Source organism: Phascolarctos cinereus, unplaced genomic scaffold, assembly GCF_003287225.1.
Source record: "Phascolarctos cinereus isolate Bilbo 61053 unplaced genomic scaffold, phaCin_HiC Scaffold_5;HRSCAF=322, whole genome shotgun sequence".
In the NCBI taxonomy this organism is placed as follows: domain Eukaryota; kingdom Metazoa; phylum Chordata; class Mammalia; order Diprotodontia; family Phascolarctidae; genus Phascolarctos; species Phascolarctos cinereus.
The window spans coordinates 92,179,649-92,204,883 of NW_027555958.1; the positions used below are offsets into that span (position 1 = coordinate 92,179,649).

The following is a 25,235-nucleotide window of genomic DNA, read 5'->3' on the forward strand; positions in this document are numbered from 1 at the left end:
ATAGATACAGGGCCAACTGAGGAGGGGACCTGTAGCTAGAGGTAGCATGCCAGGGTGAGGAATGGTTTCAGGCCTTAAAAGCTGTGTACTGAGTAAGGAGCAAGTTGGTGTCAGCAGCTGTGTGCCTCAGAGCTCAGGAGCAGATCAGGGTCTCAGTTCCAGCTTCTAACCCATTTGGACGCTTTCAAAGGAATAGCTAGGCTAGGAATCCCAGGTAAGTTATCCAATGATAACAATATTGTAAAGACAAAGAACTTTGAAAGACTTGGGCACTGATGACCAGCCAAGATTCCAGAGAACTAATGAAGAAATGATCCACCTGCTAATAGGGCAATAAAAGATTCAGAGTGCAGAATGAGACTTTTTAGGGGTAGAGAATGGCCAATGCGGAGATTTGTTTTGCTCCATTATAGATGTTTGTAACAGGGGCTTTGATCTTTCTTTCTTAATGGAGAGGGGGGAGGAAAGCAGAGAGGCAGAGATGTCAGATTTCTGCTGATTGAAAACAAATAACATTGAATTTAAAACACACAGTTATTTCTGTAGCCTCTGCAGTGACAAATAGTATAATTCAAAAACTGAAGACGGCCTTAGACAGTAGCTTATGCCATACTTTTTGATAGTCTACAATACTCTGTACCTGGAGAATTTTCATTGACAAATTACAGTTATCAATTTGTATTAAGAACTATGAGACTTTTTATGGTAAATGAGGGAAACCACTATCTTTTTGTTGTTCATTAGAATAAGGCACCATGTCAGGAAATTGTAATTTTTTTTGATGCTATTCAGTCATATCCAACTCTTCATGACCCAATTTGGAGTTTTCTTGGCAGAGATACTGGAGTGGCTTGCCATTTCCTTCTCCAGCTCATTTTACAGATGAGGAAACTGAGGCAAACAGGGTTAAGTGACTTGCCCAGGGTCATATAGCTAGTAAGTATCTGAGGCAAGTTTTGAAATCAGAAAGATGAATCTTCCTGACTCCAGACCTGGCACTCTATCCACAGTGCCACCTAGCTGACCCTATAATATTTTACCTAATTTAAAGTAGTATATAACATTTACCTACTTTAATAAAAATGGAAAGTAAGAGGAGAAAAAGTAAATGCACTAAATTCAGAGCAATCAAGCATTTATTAAGCTCTTATTATGTGTTTACTGTGCACTAGGTGTGAGGGATACAAATACAAAAGTGCAACAGTCCTAGCCCTCAAGGAATTTACTGATTACTGGGTGATAAAATGTGTTCATAAAAAAAGTAAAAACAGAATATATACACACACACACACACACACACACACATATACATATATATATAGTTATTGAAGGGAGGGAATCTTAATTGAGATTATTTAGGTTTGTTTTTTTTTAATTGACTTCTCGAGTGCAGAAACCAAAGGCATTATGTGAAAAAAGAGCAGCTAAAGCTAAAATTATTCAACTGAAAGGAAAAAGATCAATTTTCACTGCCTTGAGTGCTTTGCTCTGTATTGCCTTGCTAATCTTTTATCATCTGTAATCATTAGGAAAAGAAATAACTGTGATTTATATTAAGAATGTAGTCCCAAGTTAAAAAAACAAAACAAAACTTGTGTGTAACCAAACTATGATGTAGTCCCATGGAAATTTCTGTTAGTTTACTTTAGAAGTGTAACTAAATCATTAGAAAGTATCTTAAGTATGTGACCGTAATAATCATATCTATATATTAGTATTTATATTAAAATGATAAAGTAAGAAAGCCCCAGGATAATTGAGATATTGTGGAAAGAACAAAGTTAGGATGTCATCAAGTTAGGACCTGCACGGTCAGGCAATGACCTGCAAAATGTAATCTTGCATGAATCAGCTTCTAGAGGACTTTATTGTGTCATACGTGAATCAAGAGACCTATAAATAACTGAATTTTGTATCTCAGGGTCTCAAACTATACTGGAATGACTGTAGACCCCACCTTTGTTTCTTTTAATAAAGGTTGGCTTATTTGGCTAGAGAGGCTTCCTAGTTTCTATTTTACACAATCCAAGGAAAGGCAAATTAGGTCTATAAAATTCACTTCAATCAATACATGTTCTTAATTATTTCACTCAATTTATGTAACAGAGAAGGGAAAAGTCTCTACTCTGATTCCTACAGCACACAAGGAAAATTACCCAAGTTTTCTGAGATGTACAATAGGAAATACTGATCTCAACATGATATTCAAATTTCCTAAAATAATCTTACCACCTCAAATCAGTGGAAATGGAAATGGTGGTTTTGAGGTTGAAAGGTGAAGGGCACAGGGAGTTGGATCTGAAAGAATAGAACTGGTGGCTGCAGTGCATATGCATAGAGTAAACAAGCTCATTACATTTCAAGATGGAGTCACTTATGTCAAGAGAGCTCCTACAACAGAGGGCACTTATTAACTTTGTACATGTAATATCCTCTTAGCAGAAGTAAGCTTTTTGAGGGTCTGGGACTTTTATTTTTGTCATTTTATCCCCATGTCCAAACACAGTGCCTAGCATATAATAAGCACTTAATAAATTATCATTGAATTGGATTGAAATGAACTATGGACTATGGATTGTCTGTGAGTATCAAGAATGTCATTAGAGAGAGACTTCCACATCAGAGTCTTACTCTAGGGTTATATTAATAATAGAAATAAGGTATACAAAGACAATTTAATATAATATTCATAAGCTGCTAAGTGCAAGGCACTGTGCTGGGGACTAAGGATACAAAACCAAAAATCTTCCTGCCCTCAAGGAGCTTACATTCTCCTAAAGCCTAGAAGAATACAACATATACACAGGTAAGTATAACATAATTTGAGGAGGGAGAGAACTAACTAACAAATTAGGGAATCTTGAAGAAGGTAATACCCAGTGTGTCTATGAGAAAGAAGTACTTCTTAAGCACAGTAGATAACTTGAATAAATGAAGACTGTTAACAAGACATGGAATGCTGATGTTAGGAAATAAGCTAATGGTCCAGTTTGAATGGTATTTAGATTATATATAGTCAAAGAATGAAAAATTAAACTAGAAGGGTAGGTTAGGCCATGTGAAATGAAGAGGAGGGGAGAAGAAGGAACTTTATTGGAAAATGGCCTCAATTGTTTCGTTGAAGACAAGGTTCTCAGCTGAGAGTGTGAGACAAGAAGGTGTGAAGAGAAGTTTGAGGAGACTTGGAAAAGTTTGGAATAGCCCCATAGTTGAGTGGAGTAGTGACTTGATTAGGGATGTATAAATGAGGTGATACAAAAACAAAATATATTTTGTTTTGTAGAGGACTTTATTGTACAACATTGATTTTTAATGATTCCAGCAGCAAAATTTATTTTTAAAATAAGGAAAGGAAACCACTCCCACAGAGGGGAAAAAGCTCATGGAGTGGCTGGAAAGACGTGTCCCAAAGGAGGAGTAGCCTGGCCCACAAAAAGTTGGGGAAAGTGAATTACTGGGAACTCTGCCTGCCAGCTTACTATTTCAGAAGTAAGAAGCACTGTTATAGTATACTTTGAAAAGAAGGTGAACTGGTCATATATCAAGATCAAAGGATAACATGGAGACAACCAGAGTGTTGTACAGGTACTCATGAAATGGGAAAAGATGTGGAAAGGTGGCTTCCTCCATACTGAATAAATAAGGATTTATGGAAGGATATGAACAAGAATCACACAGATTGAGGCAGTATAAATAAGAGGTCACCTGAAATGGTGAAGGAGCTACCCACATCAATGATATTAACCATCTTTTATAATAATAACAACAATGGATTGCTTATCTTTAAAGGGTTATTATGTTTATAATAAGTGTTACTTCAAAAAAAATTCTCTTTGAAGTCTAAGGTTCTGACTATTTTTAAAGCCTATGCTCCTATGAATTCAAGCCAAAGTAAAGAATTCATAGACAATCAAAGGCAGCTAGGTGGTGCAGTGGATAGAGCTCCAGGCCTGGAGTCAGGAAGACCTCAGTTCAAATCCAGCCTCAGACATTGACTAGTTGGGTGTCCCTGGGCAAGTCATTTCATCCTGTGTGCCTGCTTCCTCATCTGTCAAATGAGCTGGAGAAGGAAATGGCAAACCACTCCAGTATCTTTGCCAAGAAAACCCCAAATAGAGTTACAAAGAATCAGACAGGCCTGAAACAGCTGAAGAATAATAGAAGGAAGAGAGGAGTAGAAGGGAGGTTCTTTGACATCATGGACAGGGCAAAGGAGAGCAGAGTGGATGAAGCATAGGGTAGGTATATAATGTGAGTAAGAAAGAAAGAGGAAGATAGAAGCCCAGGCTTCTCCACTCTTTTGATATTTTGAACCAAGCGTGTTTCATCTTCCTTTTTGATTCAGACTCACTCAGTTCAATGCTAAAGAAACTGCTGCAACTGACAAATGGCTCCAAGGAAGAGGGGCTTGCCACCAGCCATACCAGGGTATTCCCAGATTCTATCCAATGACCAATGAAAGCCAGGCTCATGTGGCCAGCAACTGAGCAATTCTTAGACACATAAAGACAAACATAAACTAGTTATGTAGGGCATCATTTTCAGTGGGAGTACATATCTCTTTTCCTGAAAGCAGTCCTGATTCATGTGTGGTGCTCCTTTAGTAGGGTGGCAGATCAGATTGCGGAGATGAGAGGAAATCTATAATTCTGAGAAAGTGATGCCTCAGTATTTTCTTTCTTTCTTTCCTTTTTTTTTGTGGTAGCAAATAACTGTCAACAAAGTGGTTGCCCATTGATTGGGGAGTTTTTATAAATTGTGGTAAATAAACATAATGCAAAACAGCTTTGCAAGACACGAATATGAGGGATTTAGAGAAATATGGGAAGACTTATACGGGCTGAAGTAGAATTAAGAAAGCAGAACCCCAACAATGTACAAAGTGTACAACCACATAAATTAAAAGAACCATTAAAAAAAATTTTTTTTGGTGAGGCAGTAGGGGTTAAGTGCCTTGCCCCAGAGTCACACAGCTAGTAAGTGTCAAGTGAGGCCACATTTGAACTCAGGTCCTCCTGATTCCAAGGCCAGAGCTTTATCCACTGCACCACCTAGCTGCCCCCGAGAACCATTTTTTTAAAAAGGGCATCTGAACTCCAATTAAACACAGTTAATTGGAAGATAGACATGATAAAACACTCACTTCTCCCTCTTTTAGGTGGGGATGGGAGATATTCAAATGCTAAATGTGTCATGTAGTTCCTGCATTGATTTGTTTTCCTCCACTCTTTTTAGTTCCCTCATTTTACAGATGGGGAAACTGAGATGTTAAGTGACTTGCCCTGGGTTAAACAGGTACTAAATATCTGAAGTGGGATTTAATCCAGGTCTTCCTGACTCCAAATCCAATAATCCATACGTCACAGTGCCTTTAGAAATACATTTATGTTGAAACTGAATGCTGCTATATGATAATGACCAAGCTTAGCTTCAAAGATGAGATGAGAAGGCAACTCCTCCCACTTCTTTTCAGAGGGAGGGGGACTACAGGTATGGAATACTGCATTTAATCACAAACATTTTTTGGTCTGTTGGTTAGTTTTGCTCTTAATTCTCACCCTAGCTCTTAACTCCCTTTTCTGTTTATTATGGCCAGTGGCTCTCTGGGAAGGGATACATTTGGGAAATGTATATGTAAAACCAAAAAATATCAAAATTTGGGGAAGGGATACATTTGGGAAATGTATATGTAAAACCAAAAAATATCAAAATTTTATTTTAAAAATACATTTATGATGCCAGGGACTCTTCTCTCTGTAACCCCAATTATAACCATTTCCTAGGTAGGTGTGAGTTTATTCCATTCATCCTCCCATTAACATCCTTGAAACTTGGTAAACTGAATAGGCCCTGTTCTTGCCATGGATGCTTAGCAAATTATCTCTTACTCTGACTTTGAAATTTAATATTTTATGTTGTATTCCCAAGTTCCCCAGAAAACATGTGAAATCAAAAATTTCGAATAGTAGAACTGGTACTCTGGGTCATTTTTATTTAATCTCACTTGAACCCACAGAACTTAATCCTTTTTACTAGATGCTGTTGAGGGAGCTAGATAGCAAAGTGGATAGGCCACTGGGTCTAGTCAGGGCAAGTCACTTAACTGCTGTCTGCCTCAGTTTCCTTAACTGTAAAATGGGGATCATAATAGCACCTACCTTTAAAAGGTTGTTTGTGAGAATTAAATGAAATATTTTTAAAGTGCTTAGCACAGTGCCTGCCATATAGAGTAGGTGCTTAATAAATGCTTCTTCCCTTCCCCTTGTGAAATTGTCCCTTTTTGTTGGGTCACTTCTCAGTCGAGTCTGTTTTAGGTTATAGTGGCAGCTGTAGCACTCTCAAAATCTCTAGACCCTGAAGAAATCATTGCTCCAAAATACAAAGGATGTCTGTGAGGATTAACCCATTGCTAGGCCCTGGTTAACAGAAGTGACTCCATATTTGGCCACCTATGTACCAGGAAGTTCCTATGTTCCCAATATTGGTTGAGCCAGTTACATTTAGACAAAGAATGCAAGATTCTACTGATTATAATCAGTTTAGTCAACAACCTTAATCCATGTAAGGTTAGCAAATTTACCTAATTGCAATGTCCTTATCACCCCCCACCTCCCATTATCATGGGGGATTGGGAGGTCATAGTCCAGATCACCTATGATTGACTGTCCCTCAGGGTCTCTCTCTTGTGAATCTGCTCAGTAACAACAATTGGAGTTAAGGGCAGAGATCCAGAGACCTAGGCTTGTAATTGAGGTACCTATCCCATTGTATGAGCCACCATTTTTGTGCCCATGTGACCGTAGGACTGGGACGTCCCATGCTTACATACTTGTGAGAAATAAATTGCTTGACTTGTGATCCTGTGAGCATTCTCTCTGTACCTCACCCACCATCTCCTCACAGTAGCCCGGGCCATAGGAAGGTTATCATGTCTTAGTTATATCAGTATACCTGATAAGGGCAAGGGCAGAGAAGGTGTCGGCTTTAAGTGAATGGCAACCTGGAGTGGGGGTGGAGGGTGGGAAAGGGAAGGGAAGGGAAGAGAAGTAAAGGGGAGGGAAATTATGCTTAAGGGTCATAGCCTATGATTTGTGAGCCTTTAGAGAGTGGATGAATGTACTGTTCTAGTAATGTTTTGAATTAAAATGTCTCAATTAAAAAAAAAGACACTGCTTTGAACTATAGGCTTCTTCATTATTCTCCCAATTCCTTCCTCATACCCCAGTTGCACTGGTTCCTTGGAAAGCTGTTTGTATTTATATATTTATGATGCTTTCTTAGACCTTGGAGTATAGTATTTTTTTTAAAAAATTTTTTTAGGCAGTTGGGGTTAAGTGACTTGCCCAGGGTCACACAGTTAGCACCTGAGGCTGCATTTGAACTCGAGTCCTCCTGACTCCAGGCCTGCCACTCTATTCGTCGCATCACCAGTTGGCAGATGTGGTATAACAGCAAGGAAGCCACCATCATTGGATCAGTAGGAAGGAAATCAGGTCATGAAGGACTTTGAAAGACAGAAAGGTTTTATATTTGATCCAGGAGATGATGACACACTGGAGTTTACTAAATACAAGGAAGACATGGTTGGACCTGTCTTGCAGGAAGATCAATTTTTCAATTGAGTGAAGGATGCACTGGAGTCAGGAGGAGACTTGAGGGAGACCAACCAACAGGTTATTGAAGTGGTCCAGGTATGAAGTGATTGATAATGGCCTGCACCAGGGTGGTGGTACTGTTAGAAGAGGGAGTATCTGAGAAGTGCTATGAAGAAAAAGCGGACAGGCCTTGGCAGCAGACTGAGCCTGGAAAGATGGCCTGGAGGGACTGTGAAGAGCTTTAAACGTCAAAATGAGTTTTATATTTTAACCTCAAACCAACAGGGAGTCACTCAACCTTTTTGAGCAGAAATAACAGGGTCAGACTTGCATTTTAGGAATATGAATTTGACAGCTGTGTGGAGAATGAGTTGGAGAAAGGAGGAAAAATTGGAGGCAGTGAGACCAATTAGAAAGCTATTACAGTTGTCCAAGGAAAGGCGATGAGGACCTGGATTGTGGTCATTGTTTTGTGAGTTAAGACAAAGAGATGACTAAGAGATGTTGTGTACATGGAACTGAGAAGACTTGGCCACTGACTGCACATGTGAGGTAAGACTGAAATAGAGGATAACTTTTAGGTTGAGGGACCTGGGTGACTTCAAGAATGGTGGTACCCTCATCACAAAAAGGAAAATTAGGATAAAGAGTGGATTTTCGGGGAAAGATAACGAGTTGTTTTGGACACATTATGCTTGAGAAGACTATGGGGCACCTAGGTAGGGGTGTCAAGCAGGCAGTTAGGGATGCAGAATTGACACTCAGGAGAGAAATGAAGATGGGATATGAGCTATCTGCATAAAGGATCATTTCATCCATAGGGGCTGGTGAGATCACCGAGGGAGTACATATAGAGAAGGGGCTCGGGATGGAACTTCAGGATACAGTCATAGAGAGGGAAGGGTATTTATGAATCACCTGTAAAAGAGGCAGAATATTCAGACAGGTAGAAAGAGACCCATGACAGAGCATCGTCTCAAAAAGCCATCAGGGAGAAAGTATCCAGAAAGAGTAAGTAGTTAACAACAGTAAATGCTAGAGAGGAGAGACAAAGAAATATTATTTTAGATAGTAACTACCATTGAGTGAAGTCAAATAGAAATCTATGGCATAGGATCACAGATCACAAGTTCTGAGCTGAAGGGGACCTCAGAGGTCATCTCCAACAACTGGGGTCCAAACAGGTTGACTTGCCCAAGTGTCATCACACAGGCACTAGGTGAAAGGTGGTATACGAATGCAGGTCTTTTGAATCCAGATCTAGTGTCCTTTCCACTCTGCCTTCATAGTCTCTCAAGGGGTGGAACAATAAAATGGAAGCAAGTAGAAGCAATCAGGATAGAAAGTTTTTTCTAGGAGTTTAGGCCACCAAAGGAAAGAAGATAAAGGATAGTGTGAGGGTATGGTAGGAGGCACTTTTATTTCTCCCAAATCCCTACTCTCATTCTGGATATTCTACCTCCAATTCCTTCTACACATTCATTGCACTCTGCTGCCTTACTCAATTCTCTTAGCTTTCTTTCTCCTTTCCTCTGCCCCTGTCCTGCTAACTCTCCCCCTATGTTCTATCTTCTGGAGACTTTGTTTTTGTCCTCATAGATTTTTATTTGGAAAAAAATATAATGGTGTCCACTTTCAAACAGATTTTGTTCTTTGGTCCACTATGTACTGAAAGCACAAGAAAAAGCATAAGTGACTCAGACAATCCAAGACACAGATATATTATTCCCCAACATTTACTTAGGACTAAAAATATTATGATATGGTCATGTCCACACGGGAAAAATAGCAGTACTTTTCAGTTTAGTCTTTTACACGTTTCTTGCAACAATCCCTGAAGGCAGATAATGCAAGGATTATCCCCATTTTACAGATGAGAAAATTGAGGCCGAGACATTTAAGTGGTTTACCTGGGGTTACAGTTTCATTGCACATATTCCCATTAGAAATAAGCCTACTTTCTGATTGATCTTCATTGCAGAAACTAACTCCCCGGATGCTACTTTCTTTTTTGTCACTGATTTAATGGGACTGAAAACACGCTCCCCACTTTTACTTCAGCATCAATCCCATTCTTCAGCTTCTCCGTTTGAGAATTAGCCTCTTCATCTCAACCATGCAACAAATCCTGGTTACTGCTATTTAATATTTTCTATTAACCACACCAAAAGATCAGGTACTTATCACCACTTGAATGAAACTTCCTTCAACCAACAGCACTTTTCCCTACATTCCCACTAAATATGAAATCTCTCTGAGCCTGTTTACTCGGATGTAAAATGAGAGAAACAGCACCCACTTCAGAGGGTTTAGTGAGGATTGGCAATGTATGTAAAATAATTTGTAAGCCTTAGAATGACAAATACCAATTGTTATGATGTTATTAATAATGTCAACATTTGACTTAAGCATCTTAATTCACCCTCCCAATCTTCAGCTATTTCTAAAAATCCAGTCTCTTGATGTATGGATCACCATTCTCTCATTTTCCTGCTTCTGTGTGATACATGGCACTACTAAGTGCCAAAGAAGATCTGTTCTACGACACATTTCACAATCTCTAGATGAACTCTACCGTAACAGGGCCCTGGCTCACTCTGTTGTCTGTCAAAAATCTTGACTCTACTAAGGTCATTCTAGTCCCTCACAGCTAAGAGCTTGCTTATTTTTTCTCAATTGCTGGAAAAGATTTCACCCACTTACTCCTTAATTTTTAGTCTTTCCCTTTTATCTCAGATGAAACATCCTCATTCTGTATTGTTACCCTCCCATGCCATAAAAGACCAGTTTTTCTGACTCATTCCTTCTCTTTCTAGCATCTTTAATCTTTCTTTTATCTACTGACTTATTTTTCATTGGCTTTACTCTGTCTTCTAAAAACATATATGTGTATGTATATATATATATATATACACACACACACACACACACACACACACACACATATATATAGGCTATACTGTTTTATCATCTTACTTTTGTACTTTTTATAACTAGTATTCTTTTTTTTTTTTTTGCTGAGGCAATCAGGGTTAAGTGACTTGCCCAGGTATAACTAACATTCTTAGAGAGGTGTTCTATTCCAAAGGTCTTATTTTGTGCCTCCCTCTACAACTTTTTGCAAAAGTGACTTTTCCACTACTTTACTGTTCCAAGATAAAATGTAGCCTTTCTACTCTTCTTGACCACCACACTCCCATTTTCTTCCCTCCCTTGACTTCTATGACATTCTACTTTCCTAGTAATTGTCTCTTTGGCAATTTTTCACGTTCCTGCTCATACAGTAACCATGAGTATTCTCAGGGTTCTACACCTGGCATCCTGGTCCCATTCTATCTCTTGTCAAGGAAGTTCATCAAGTCCAATGGTTTCATCTTCTACCTTCTCCATGATCCTTTAACCTACATTTCCAGCATCTACCATTCTTGTTTGTATTTGCTTGGCTTACAGGTCAGATCTTTACTTGTATTGTTGCTGCTGGAAAAACTAAAATCATGATTCTCCTCTAAACATCCTGTTCTTTTATCAGTTCAGCTTACTCTCCCCATTGAGTTTCCAAGTCCTGCCACTGGACTGAGTTTTCCTTTCTATTGTACCATCCATATCCAAGCCCCAATCAGCTCATGCACTATTGGTCTTTTAAGTCTCCTGTACTTCCAATCCTTCCAATTAAAGAATTGTTCCTAAAGTACAATAAATTGGAAAAAAATACAGATACCAGAATTATCTCTTGTAAATGAAATTTCCATGTAATTCTCCTGCAGTGCCCTGTCATATTTAAACCCAGCCTCATGAGGGCTCCCTTAAATCTCTTCTTCTCCAACTCAGGACCTCTAGTCAAGCATAAAGCATAAGAAAAATCCACTTACTCTTCAGAGATTTGCTAATTTCCATGACCAAAGCACACCATAGAGAGACAGACAAAAGAGGAATCTACCTTTGGTGACAACTATTTTACACAAAGCGTTCTTTTTTATTAACCACTTCCAAGATACCTTGCCTATTTAATCTCATACCATGTTACTCATTTTTATGCTAGTACTTATGCAATACCATTTGGTAAAGGTATCTTCTTTCCTTCCTTTATTCAAAATATTTTACAAAAGATATTTAAAGTAAAAAAATAAGCATGCTTGTCTCTGGCATATTTGTAAGGGAGACAAGAGATCATAGATTACTAAAGCAAAATAGAGTATAATGATTAGAAAGCCTACTAAGTCCTCAACTATATTACTGAAATTTTCTTGGTATTTAAACTGATCATAAATGCTCATTTGTAATTCAGTTCCCAGTACAGAATTTATATAATACATCACAAGAGGAAAATATGCTTCTAAGGCACACATAAAAGATACACATGCCCTCTAAGAAACTTTTCAGTATTTTTTTCTTTCTACTTCAATGATTTACAGTGTATATGTGTTGAATTAACCTTGCTGAGGCTTCAATAAAATTAGTGCTATCACTAATTTCCAAAGGAAATTCAACAAAATAATTCTACAGAATACTTTCATTTGTCCTCCATCATCCTCAGAGAGAAGCAAAGCATAAACTTGAAAAAAAATTAAAAGAAAGCCAAAGCATCCTTTTTGCTTATTTTTAAAAACTTACTTGAAGACTATTAATGTAAGCTTTAAAATTAAGGCTATGATTAAAAAAATATATAAATCCGGGCAATAAGGAATACTGTAGAAGCTGATGACCCTTTTTGATAATCCTGGGTTATGTGTAGGAAATTCATATGATGAAATTAATTATATTTTGATGTACTTACATGGGAAAAGTTCTACATTCAAGAATTTTAATCTACATTTGATACTACTCATTACCATAGACATACAACCCTAGTAAAAACAAATTATCAATATTTGCTATGTCCAGTATAACTAGTACATTTACTATGCTTTAACTACTGATATTAGGGGACCAGTGATTTCAAGAACAGGTAATAATTATTTTTAAAAACAGTATTCTGATGGATATTTTGAGGGAACCAATCATTACTTTTAAGTATTAAAACATGAACAAAATTACAAATCCATTTATAATAGTGCAGGATACTAATAATTCATTTTGACATCTTACATATACCAAGATTTCAAGACAGTCTAGTGGAACATTTTACACACCACTTAAGACTTAAAATTTACTCAAACACCAGTTAAAAAAAGTGGTTTTTTTTTTAAATGGGCTTACACTGTGTTATCCATGTCAGGTATTAATATTTCTATCAGGCTTAAATGTTTCCCGACAACTTCTATGCTTCTTTAGTTAGCCTTATTTAATAATAATGACTAAATCAAATATTGTTTTTGGCAATGCATTTTTTTTAACTTCTTAAAAGAGTATACATTTTAAAATACCCTAAATGAAATCATCCCAACATAACTAAATTCTTAAGAGACAATGTTTCATTCCCATTACATAAGAGAAAACTTCCAAAATCATTTGTTTACCTGTGACAAGAGATGGCTAGCCACTACATAAAAAATTATTTAGGCTTGATCTTATGATCAGAAAATGTATTTTTTCCTATCATATTACACAATTACAAATTTCTAATACACCAAAGTATTAATGATGTAGAAATATAATTGAAATAGCATTGATTCAATATTCAAAACAAGCATCAACAACATAATTTACTGGATTGAATTTAAATTACACCATAAACACTAATTACCCCTCTTTAAAAGCAGCCTAGACTTAGCATAAACTTAGGTCTCAGTCTTGCAACTGGTTGAAGTATGATGAACTGGAATGCAGATATTCATGGAAAACAGTGCTACTTAATACTAAAAAACAACTAATGAAGAAGTTACATTATTAAAAATCTTTATTTAGGTTTGGTCAGTACAGGTAAGATATAGTGGAGTCACAGAGCAATCTGCATTAACAGGATACAACAGTTCATAAAAACTGAGTAACTATGCACACAAAATTCTTAAACATTCAGTCACCTAAAGAGAAAATGCACAGATGTATGGTGGAAAAAACTGTAATTAACACTGAAACTACTACGGGACTCCATCAACAATCCAACTTTTAGTGATAAAACTACTGTACTGGGCAAACTTGGCAGTCATAAACCCACAACTACTATGACAAGTCTGAATGTTGCATAAGGATAAGAACAGTATGAGTAAGAATGCCCTTACACAGCACGGGTTCTAGATATACATGGATTTGTACAGACATCATTGTGTTATACTTTGTGGAAATTATTTTCATTTTCAACTTCACATTAACTCATATAAAAATAACTTGAGCCTACACAAATGTCCTTTTAGCAATGTTCAACGTAATTAACTGTTAACAATTTCCAAAGTGGCAGAGGTATTGAAGCAAGGAAAAAAAAACAAAAACAAACAAAAAAAACCCCCCCACACTGCACAAAAAGGCAAATTGTGACAAAAAGTATGCACTAATTAAAATTGTTTCTGGACAGTATCCTCTCCCAAATTAAATGACACTGTATAAAAATGTTGCTGGAAAAATGTTACAAAACTGAACCCTGTACATTTACACTTGAGTCCAAACCATTCTGAACATGACGGGAACCCACAGTTCGGTTACCTTTCCCAGTCACTGCTTTCTCCTCTTGAGGATCATGATTGGAGTCTGTGTCATTTGAGTGGTGTGTGAGAGAGTTTTCACTGCCCGTGGGAGAGTCTACACTTTCATACCCCGTACTGAGTTGGTTTATGTAACTACTACCTCCTCTGCCAGTTCTCTCTTCAGAGTTGTTGGAGACCTTATTACCATTCCCTGGAGATGTAGGAAAATCATCTTCTGTTGTGTTACCCTCCCTAAAAAATCCAGGCCCAGACGTCCTCTGATGGGAGGAGCTGCCGTTACTTGGTCCATTAGCCAGACGGCTGCAGTCTTTACCCACGACCTCTCCCTGGTCTAACGGCTCAGAAGATGGAGTCCTGCTGGTACCTGGGACTGAGGCCTGGGACTGCTGCTGGTACTGAGCCAACTGCTGACGGGTCTCCTTCAGTTGTTGCTGAAGAACTAGAATGGTACTCTGCATACCCTCTACTTCTTCGTCAAGCTGAATAATGAAGTCATTGAGTTCTGTACAAAGAAAAAGTCAAACCTGTTTTTATCATCACTTAAAAACAAGTTCCATATAATAGGATAGTAATACTATTACCTAGAATTCAAACAAGGGTATTCAAGTAAAATACTGACAAACGAGGTCTGAAATTTATCTGGGGTTAACTTTCAGATCAGTTTCACATATTTTATATATACTACAGATGTTCTATTTGATGTCTTCTTCCTAAACCTTCTTATAGAAAGTTGCTTAAAACAGAAGTTAAAAGAAAAAAAGTAAAACAGACCACTCTATCAAGACGTATGAATTCTGAGTACTAGGACAACTCATGAAAATTCATTTCTACTTGTAGGCACAGCTAATTAAGAAACCCACTGACTGCACTAATTTTATTTAATTGCAAAATAGTTACAAAACACATTTTCAGGATTTAGTAAAAAGGAGGAGGGAAGACTCTAAGAAGGGAAAAGGTATACTTCCCTAAAAACCTCTAAGGCACTTAAAAAAACCAGCAAATATGTGGCAACTTTTAGTAGGCTATACAGATAAATCAATTTTTGTAAAACTTACAGATTATGCTTACTAGAAGTAAAAGGACCAGATAATTTAAGATGTTATCTGAGCGATTTATTCCAATTAAGCCCATATATTACTTCAAATATGAATTCTAGTTTGCAGAATCAATTCTTAGATATTTCCCCTCCATGTATTTCTACTGTCTCCATCCATAACTGTTAAAAAAAAAAAAAAGGAGAAACAGGATGGCTGCAACTATGCAAACTGGTCAGAGTATAGATATGCTGCCTGGCCTCCATTAAACACAACATATATGCATGTATAGATATGCTGCCTGGCCTCCATTAAACATTTAACATACATGCATGTATAGATATGCTGCCTGGCCTCCATTAAACACTTAACATATATGCATGTATAGATATGCTGCCTGGCCTCCATTAAACACTTAACATATATGCATGTATAGATATGCTGCCTGGCCTCCATTAAACATTTAACATACATGCATGTATAGATATGCTGCCTGGCCTCCATTAAACACTTAACATACATGCATATTCACTTAATAGTTTGGACAACAAAAGAATGGCCTTTGTACTCATAAGATATCTACAGTTTAAATGTCCTTTTGCTTCTCCTGCCACTCTTTCCCATCCTTCAGATACCTCTTTCTCTGCACTGTGATTATGTAAAGAAGGTAATCCTATACTACAACTTGAACTACTACATTCGAGCTGGCAGATTTTTAAAGTCAGTGCAAAATTTTCAAGGAAACACTGTTCAGAAAGTAAGCCCTTACCATCCTGACTGCTCTTAAGTTCTTCACTATATTTCTTCTGTAAAGCCAACTCTGCTTCAAGTTGTGCAATACGTCCCTGGGACAGTTGCCTTCCAAGCTCTTGATTCTCCTGAATAAGCATTCGACACTTCGCCATTAACTTTTTGCCTGTTTGGCTGCAAAGGAAAGAGCCATCCATCACAAAATGAAGACAAAATCTTTTGTAATCTTCCTTGATTATAATTTTAATAGCAATAGTAAATGTTTTCCAGACATCACAGTTTACACATTATAGCTCAAAACAGCTATGTCACAACAGTAAATCTCTCTACAATTACCACTTTTTCCTCTTGTGCATGTTGATCTTCAGCATTTCAGTTACTTGATGTCAGAAGTAAAAAAGCAAAACTTAAATATAAATGGCTAAAGTGGCCAGTTCTTGCTTTTATATCAACAGCAATAAATTCAATCTGGAATCCATTCTTCCTTACCCCAATTTGCTAACAAAAATAATATGCACCTGGAAATCTAAATGCAGAGCAAACTACCAAGAAATTTATCAAATATTCTGCTTAGGAAATAATAATTAAGTAGTAAAGGATGAAAACTTTATATTCAAAATAGGCTTATGTCAGGAATGCCCTGTTTTAAAGAAAATACCACGTAAAAATCTGTCTCAGCACACACATACTGAAGTGTATGTTTGCAGGAAGGGTTATGCTAGTAGTGTTGGTAAAAAAAAAATCATTTCATATAAATAGCCACTTATTTTAGACTAATTTACACCTGACTTTTTAGGAACAAACACACCTTTGTGCATCATATCCACTTCATAAAGATGTTTATTAAACAGAACTTGATATTTAAAGAAATTCATTAGACTCTTTTCTAAAGCAAAGAATCTATTAGTAGTAGAAGTACATGGTCCTTAATTTACCAGTTTTTAAAACTTTTTTTTTGGTATATTAGTTCTTCATAAACTTGGACTCATCTATAGGTCAATTTTGGATTTGTGAAACACTTTATTTTTAGATATTTACAATTCTAGGTACAAAATGAGGCATCTGGGGATAGAATAGGACTAGGGGATATATTTTTCAAACAACAATGCAAAAATGGATATCTACCAAATTGGGCTATTTATACTTTCTGAAAACCATTATAGGGAACTATGTGCAAAATACAGCAATAAAAAATGTAAATCTAAAACCCTCTTCATTTCAGTTTGTCCACAAAACTGGGAGAAAAAAAAATCTTGTTCAGCAACAAATAATATGAAACTGTTTTTCATCATATACATTCAAAGTCTCTTAAAAAAAAAGACATAATTAAATTTTAAAAATCTTTCAGAACTTGAATTTCTGTAGAAGGATATTGCTGTCACCAAGTTTCAAACTCACAGAGATCTTAGGTGAAGGGAAAAAAAAATACTAAGTTAAACTATTATAAATAATTCAATCAAAGCTTTCCCTTACAAAATTAAATCAGATGTTTCAATTTGTGTTTTTTTTTCCTGAAAAGTAACTTAAAACAGGTTATATATTCCAAAAAAATCAGTGCCAACACTGTGTTTTCTTTAATCTTTCCTTTAGGCTTCCCATACTTTCCAGATGTGTTGCTCCCAATGGCATCTGGTCCAGTCAAATCTTGAAAACTTAACAACTAAAACATATACAACCACTTGTTCTCTGTCCTTGATGCGATGTCCAATGCCAGGTCTTATAGTTAATTCCAGTAAATATTCAGTTTCAAATGCAAAATATGAATTAACTGAATTTTCTTATGAAATAGGAACTATGGCTAAACCTAGACAACTGGGGCTTAGGCAAAACAAACACAATTACAAAGATACAAACGTTTATTTGGCCAAGCTATAAGTCAACACCTACTAGGGGAATTATTCTGTTGCATTAAAAAAAAATATATCAGATTTATATTTAGTATCCTTGCTCACTTCACTGCCACTAAGAACTCCAAATTTTGTGGAATGCTTCCCCAGCATTTTGTAATATTGTAATATTATAATCTGTAATACTATGGTTTCCAAATTTTTACTACTAATTAAGAATCAATTAGGAAACATATGTAGTAAAGATGCAGTTTGAAATGGATATTACGGCCACAAACAGAAATAAAGAATATAAAATTTTTCTTCATAAATACTTTCTGGTAACTTTCTTTCCTTGTAGTATTTGTAGAAATCAGCAAAATCAGTGTTTTTTACTACAATATGAATTATTCCTGAGATGCCAACTTATGCAAGGACATAAATGGATATTAATTATAAAATCAATCGAACTGTTTATTTCTCCTTTAGTTTTAAGCATGACATCTAGCTCCCTATATTACAAATATAATATGGAATTAATTGTTTTGTATACACAGAGATTTAGATCTTTCTATGAATGTTTTAATGCTGTTTCCTTCTATTTCCATGATGCAACTACTCTATTTATAAGATGGTTATCGTATTCTATTTCAGTTATTCATCATGGGGTAGTAACTACACCAAAACTATTAAATGACATCTCACTTAGCAAATTCAGAAGAATTACTTAAGTTACTATATGGTAAAAAAGACCCTATCTCTAGAATAATTTTAAAATTCAGAACTAACCTTTTCAACCCACAAATCAAACATAGTAATTCAACAAGTATTTTGAAAAGGGACATAATGTTGTACAATGCCGTTTCCCTGGTTTCTCTCTCTCTCTCTCTCAAAGGGAATTTGGCCACTCGAGAGATACAGCTTCTCAAATATTTAAATGCACATAGGTAATTCAAAAGCACTGGTATTTATTAGTAGTTGAGATGTTACTAAAATGTATCTTCACACGAATATGCTGCAAATATTTCTCTAAGTTCTTCTCCCCCTCAAAATTAAGAATTAAATTGCATGTATGAAAAAAAAAATTATCAATTTCTATCTGGACTATACAAGACAAAATATTATTAAACCAATGATAATATGTTTAAAAGCAATCATATAATTAAGAAAACCTGGGATAATCTCTTCTATATTCCGTACTTTTTAAAAAATGTAGACCTCAAAGTATTCTTTCTAGTTACCTGTGTAGCAAGTTTAAAAAATGTCATATATTGCCTTGAGTAAATACATATCAATAAAATTTCCTATGATATTGAAATAATTCTCTTTTACCTTCAATGGCAAAAAGTTCATACAATCTCCATGCTGTCACAATTGGCTAATTTCAAACACAGATTTCATTATTTGTTTAAAAAGTTTGGAACCATGTTTTGTTTTATGCTGAAAATTACACAAACAACCCCCCCTTCACCAGCCCTCCCACTGCCCCACATAACAGTTCCCTAAATCATACATATTCAAGATACTTACAATTGATTTGAATGATTAAGAGAGAACTTAAGTCACCTTTCATAAAAATTACATTTAAACGCTGAGACATGCTGGAACATTTATCTTCCACTCATCTTAGAATCCAACATCACCTTATGAAAACTTGGAATTGGTGATTTATAGAATGATCTGAAGAAAAAAATTCACCTCCAGGATAGTCGGATGGAGACATGAAGAAGTAATGCCTTATTTATCTAAGTGAGCAAATGGATTTGCTAGCAACAAACACTAGACCTTTGCCAATCCACAAAACATCAAAATTCTGCCAGCCCACATTTCCAAGACTGACACCCCAATCTTCAGGCAGGCATTCTGTGAAGTTGTCCCACAATATTACTGCAACGTCTTGGGACAAAATGACAAAAAGTACCAAGAATGACAAAGCTCCTTGACTGATATCAGCTGGATAAATGCAGGTCTTTAAGAAGTGAGAAATAAAGCCTTTTCCCTTCATTTTGAAGAGCACAACAATACTCTTCCAACTGCCCTTAATAGCCCCCAATGATTCAAAATACAACAGAATAAATCAATAGAATTCCTTGAGCTATTACAACTATTTCAAGGCATATTTTAAGTCAAGAAAATAATTACAAAAGGCCCCAATACAATATGAAATAAAAACACACCCCCATTAACACTGAAGAACGGTTGCCATTATAACGTGCCTAATTAATGTGGAGATGTAATAATTTTCATAATACTGCAAAAAATAATGCAGTGAGGCTCATCACAACCAATATCCTTAAACAGTTTAGTTGTGAAATGATTGCTTATATATAATTAGCTTCAGACAATTTAAATCTATAGATACTACACCTTCATTTTTGTACAGTCCCGAATCAATTATCTACATCATTTGCAACCAAAGAACAAACCATTGCTTAAAACCACAAAAGAGCCCCAAACTAGATGGGCCCAAAGGTAAGCATAAGAACTATGATTGGTAGGTGTTATTTGATCCTGTCATCACTATTGAAGCAAATAAACCCTTTATATATATAGATATATATAGATATAGCAAAATTCACCTCATTTGAGTTTTGACCAAGAAGTTCAAAGAATAAGCAGGAAGTCCACAGTCTTATTGGCAAAACTGACTTCTAGTGTCTCTAAGTCACTAGGCTCAACGTTAAGAGCGAAGCATATTCCATTTTTACATTTTACTGGAATTTTACATGTTCAATTCATGATTTAAAAATCTCTAGGTTTTCTTTCCTCCAAACTGTCTGTAGACACAGTGTGCCACAGACTTAAGACTTCTGTTTCTCCCTCTATTTTCTTCAAACAGAAACACTTGTCAAGTGTCTACATGTTCTAGAAAGGGAATTTTTTCGAAGCTGGCCACTTCTTCGGAATAGTCCGACGCTGTCAGGCCTCTGAAGCAAGGGGGGGGAGGAGAGAAAAAGCTGAAACACAAGGTTCATCTGGTAAGTTTTACATTAAGCATTACAAGCTGGACAGTATAAGAATGTGGCTTTTTGGCTCAAAACGTCTGAGTCTTGGTGTGGAAACGAGTACTTGGCTGTCCCACCATAGCATTCTCGTAGTGGGACTGTCAGGGAAGTCTTGACTGGGGAGTATGTTTTGTTTACCTATCAGGCGTAAATTTCCAGGCACTCAGTTCATTTTGGGCTTGTTCCAGTTTGTCTTTAGTCTGTTCCAGTTCACCTTTCATTTTTAGGAAAAACAAGTTGATTGCTGGGTCCACCATCGTTGATCTCAGTTGGGCAACACTAGGCTGCTGAACTTGTTTGAGGTACTGGATTTGAGTCTGTGCAAAATAAAAAATAAATTATTACTACCACATCGAAGAAGGAGCTCATGTTAGTTTCAGAGAATACAGTTCAAATTACGTACAAATAACAATGGGGGAAAAAAAAGTAGCCCCAAATAGAGAAAATATTTGGTTAAACTGATTAAATAAAACCTGTTAAAAGCCTTTTCAAGTGCTTTCAAATCAACAAAAAATAGCTATAATCTTTGTTAGGCTGCTTGACTTTACCATTTAAATTGTAAGTCTGAATTCGAAGACCCTGTCTTTGTGACTCCAAAAGCACCTATACCAGTGCCACTTGGGAATGGAACTAAAATTTCAACTATTTTATATGCCTACAGGGCAGAAATCATATAGTTCCAGAAGGAGTAAGCAATTTTTGTTTTCAAAACATTATTACCATGGAAAGAAAAATGGATTTGACTTAGAAAAAATAATGTAAAGAATGAATTCATAGGTCTGAAAAAACAAAAAAGCATCTTTCATTCATGTGTGTGTGTGTGTGTGTGTGTGTGTGTACATATATATATAAAAATGTATACATATATAATATATATGCATACCTGTGCAAACTACTAAATATAAAATGCACCACAAAAATATAACTAAAAACAAGATTAATATTAAACTAAAACTTTTGAGGCAGGATCTAGATACCAATGTGATTTTACTCGTAAACATAACTCCTATTGAGGAAATTCTTCCCTACTAATCCTGTCTAGCAACTTATAACACTGAGTCACCTGGGCCACCGAGAAGTTAAGTAATTTGCCCTGAGTCACATCACCAGCATATGACAGAAGCAGGACTTGAATTCAGCTTGTCCTGACCCCCAGGTTGGCCTTCTACCCACCATGTTATACTGTCTCTCACAAACATAAATGCAGAAAAACAGATTAAAAAGTGAAAAGTTTTGGTCTTAGTTTGGTATTGTAATTTGATTTTTAACAAAAATGTGTATGACAAATTTAAAAAACAAAACTGTAATATAAGTAGCAACTTAAAATATACAGTCAACACATGTGCTGTCCCCAGTAGAGTACACCCTGTTCACAACCCCCACCCCAGCATACTTGTACACAAAGTTCCAAAATCATCCATTTCATTATTATTTATTGGCATAATAAAACTCCCATCATGCAGGGTGTCCCTAAAGTCCTAATGAAGTATAAATGCTACGAACTACCGAAAGCATCACCTGAAAGTTTAATTATTTAAATTTCACTTATACTTAGTTTTATGAATTTAAAGTAAATTTTAAATAAGATGTGGAATCATGTCATTTACACATTATGTGTGCATGCAACAATTTGTCAATGATACTTTCTTAGACTGGGGGATCAGGGGAAGGTCCTCTTGCTTGGCCACCCCAGTCATTTGAGCTATCTCCATTAGATTTTTTTTCTTGTGGGGTGATGTCAAAACTGTCAAATATAAATCAAAACTTTATTCTCTGGATGGTCTTAGGGCTAAGATTACAAATGCAGTCCTTTCATTCACTAACCAGCAGCTGATGAAAGGTTTTACAAAGCTTGAAAATTAATAGAGTTGTATGGCACAAGATGGTGGCTGTGTTGAATTTTATTAAGAAACATCAACATTTAAAAATTTTAAATACTTTCAATTCTTTTTGGTAAGTTTGTAGTATTCATACCTCTGAAATTACTAAAGCTTAAAACTGCACTAAGACTCATAGGGCACATTGTATAAATTTATATTTAGCAATTTATAAAATACAACTGTACTAACATTAATCCTCTTACCCCAAAGTGGATTTAGTTCAGGTGACCTGTCCCAAAGCTAAAAAAAGATTATAGCTGATGATTTAAAAAATACCTTTACTATCTTCTTTAAGTGGCACACTGGAGGGATCATTTAACTTTACTTCATTGCACATTTATTTTGAGGATATCTATAAAAGCCTGTGTGCACTACCTAAAACCAAGACTTTAAAAATGCTTACAGGGAATTTGTTTATCCCATTGGCCACACATTTAAGACTGTATAACACATAGAGACAGGATAGGACAGGGTGGACTTGTGATTTCATTGGTGTAGGGAGCTCCAGAAGAGGAACTTTTGTCTATCAATGCAGGTTGGCAACTTCTCTTACACTTATGACCTTAGTGTTGCTTAGACCACATAAAGGTTAAATGAGTTCCTCAGGGTCACATGTCCAGGATGTGTCTGAGGTGGGACTTGAACAGAGTTTTCCTCGCTCAGAGGCTAACTCTCCATCCCCTGCCATGATGCTTCCAAACATATGACCACTTAAAATATCAATGGCAATTCACATACAACCATGTCACAATAACTACAATTCATAAAAGGTTCCAAGAGTGTTGATGTAAATTTAGTTGCTTATGTGAATGTTTACATTTTAAAAGGCAAGTCTCATTTCAAAGACATTTTAAAAAATCAGTTTAGGCAAAAACAGTGAGGAAGATACAATGAACTCTTGCCTTATTTGGAAATATAAAGATAAAATTAGGGCAAAAATACCTGAATATATTGGGCCAATGCCTCTAAAATACTGAAATCAATCAAGAAATTATTCAAAACATAAAATCATTCAATTCATCCGTAACTTTTTCGACATTTTAACGGTATCAACAATTACCATCCCTCCTTACTAACACTGAAGGTAATTTATAACATATCCTAGTCAAATCTATCTTTACAAGAACCTAGAAGCTAAACACCTCGTCCACTTCATTTAATGACAGTATCAACCACTGAATGACTATAGTGAAGCAGGGGAAAGTCTCTGAAAGTAATACACTTAATTAATAATTCTCTTGGTAGCACAAAGGGAAGTTTTTGACAGTGTCCTGTCATAAGTTCTTCCCCTCACTTCCCAGGTGACTTGGCCTGGAATGGGATGTTATCTATCTTCGACTAATATGATATTGGAAACAAGGAAGATTTAGAACAGTTCCTTTTGAGGTCAGGTTTTCAATACTCTTATTCAATAAACACAAAAAATATATCCCACCAAATATACATTTTTGGATTACTGTCAATGCATATCATTAGCATAGCATCATTGAGAGTTGAAAGTAGCTCTCTGAAGACTTCTGTATTAAAAAAAACTCATTTATTACTCAATTTCCCATAAAAAAAGCTAAATAAATATCTTACAGATGAAGAAAATCAGATGCATTAAATGCTTTGCTTAGAATGACAGGAAACATAAGAGATAGGTGTATTGCTCCTATTTCTTAGCCCACAATTATATCTATAGCTAGAAATTTAGGCTTCTCATCAAACCAACAGAGAACAGGGATGGGCTAAGATGGGGAACTAGAAATCCTCTTATACACAAAACCTCTGAGTCTAACAAAAATACTTTTAATGTTTTCCAAGGTCTCAATCAGAATTGAGAAAATACTAAGTATTTATGGAATTCTGACAAAAGTTCAACTTCAAGACATGCATTATACTGTAGGTTAATTTGGATTATTTGGTAGGGTCTCATTTCTATATTCAGAAAATTTCAGTCAATGAAAAGATACTGATAATCCAATCCATCTTCCACAGATCTGCCAAAAATGTTGATCTGACCACAGGACTAACTCTGCTGAAAACCTGGAGTGGTTCACTATTATCTTTAGGATAAAACACAAATTCCTAAGGGCACTTTAAAGCCCTTTACAGATTGGCTCTGGATTTTTTTCCCACATTATTCCCTTTACACACTACCTATTCAACAAAAGTAGCCTATTTGCTGTTAGACAGATGGGGTATTCTATCGCTTTCCTCCTCTATGCCTTTCTTTGCACTGACTGTTTTCATTATGCCTAGAATGTACTCTCCCCTCACTTCTACCATTTAACATCATTTGCTCAGGGCCATCTCATATTGGAAACATTTCTTTCTTTCTTTCTTTTTTTTTTTTGGCAAGGCAACTGGGGTTAAGTGACTTGCCCAGAGTCACTCAGCTAGTAAGTGTTATGTGTCTAAGGCCACATTTGAATCCAAGTCCTCCTGACTCCAGGGCCGGTGCTCTATCCACTGCACCACCTAGCTGCCCCCCACTGGAAACTTTTCTAAGCCTGTCAGTGTTCTCTACCTCTTTAGAGTTATCATATATGGCTTTCCCATCCACCATGCAAATGCAGATAAAT

General features: G+C 36.1%; 1 protein-coding gene across 2 annotated transcripts in view; it reads right to left on the minus strand.

Annotated features, from left to right (window-relative positions):
- Window positions 1–13,413: 13,413 nt before the first annotated feature.
- WTAP (WT1 associated protein) overlaps window positions 13,414–25,235 on the minus strand; it is a 33,893-nt gene continuing 22,071 nt past the window's right edge. For both annotated transcript variants that reach the window (XM_020986724.2, XM_020986723.2), the window contains exons 6-8: window positions 20,927–21,105; window positions 15,977–16,131; window positions 13,414–14,675 (exon numbers count right to left, since the gene is read on the minus strand). In XM_020986724.2, coding sequence (XP_020842383.1) covers window positions 14,095–14,675; window positions 15,977–16,131; window positions 20,927–21,105 — 915 coding nt within the window. In that variant the 3' untranslated portion in view covers window positions 13,414–14,094. The remainder of the gene's footprint in view (window positions 14,676–15,976; window positions 16,132–20,926; window positions 21,106–25,235) is intronic.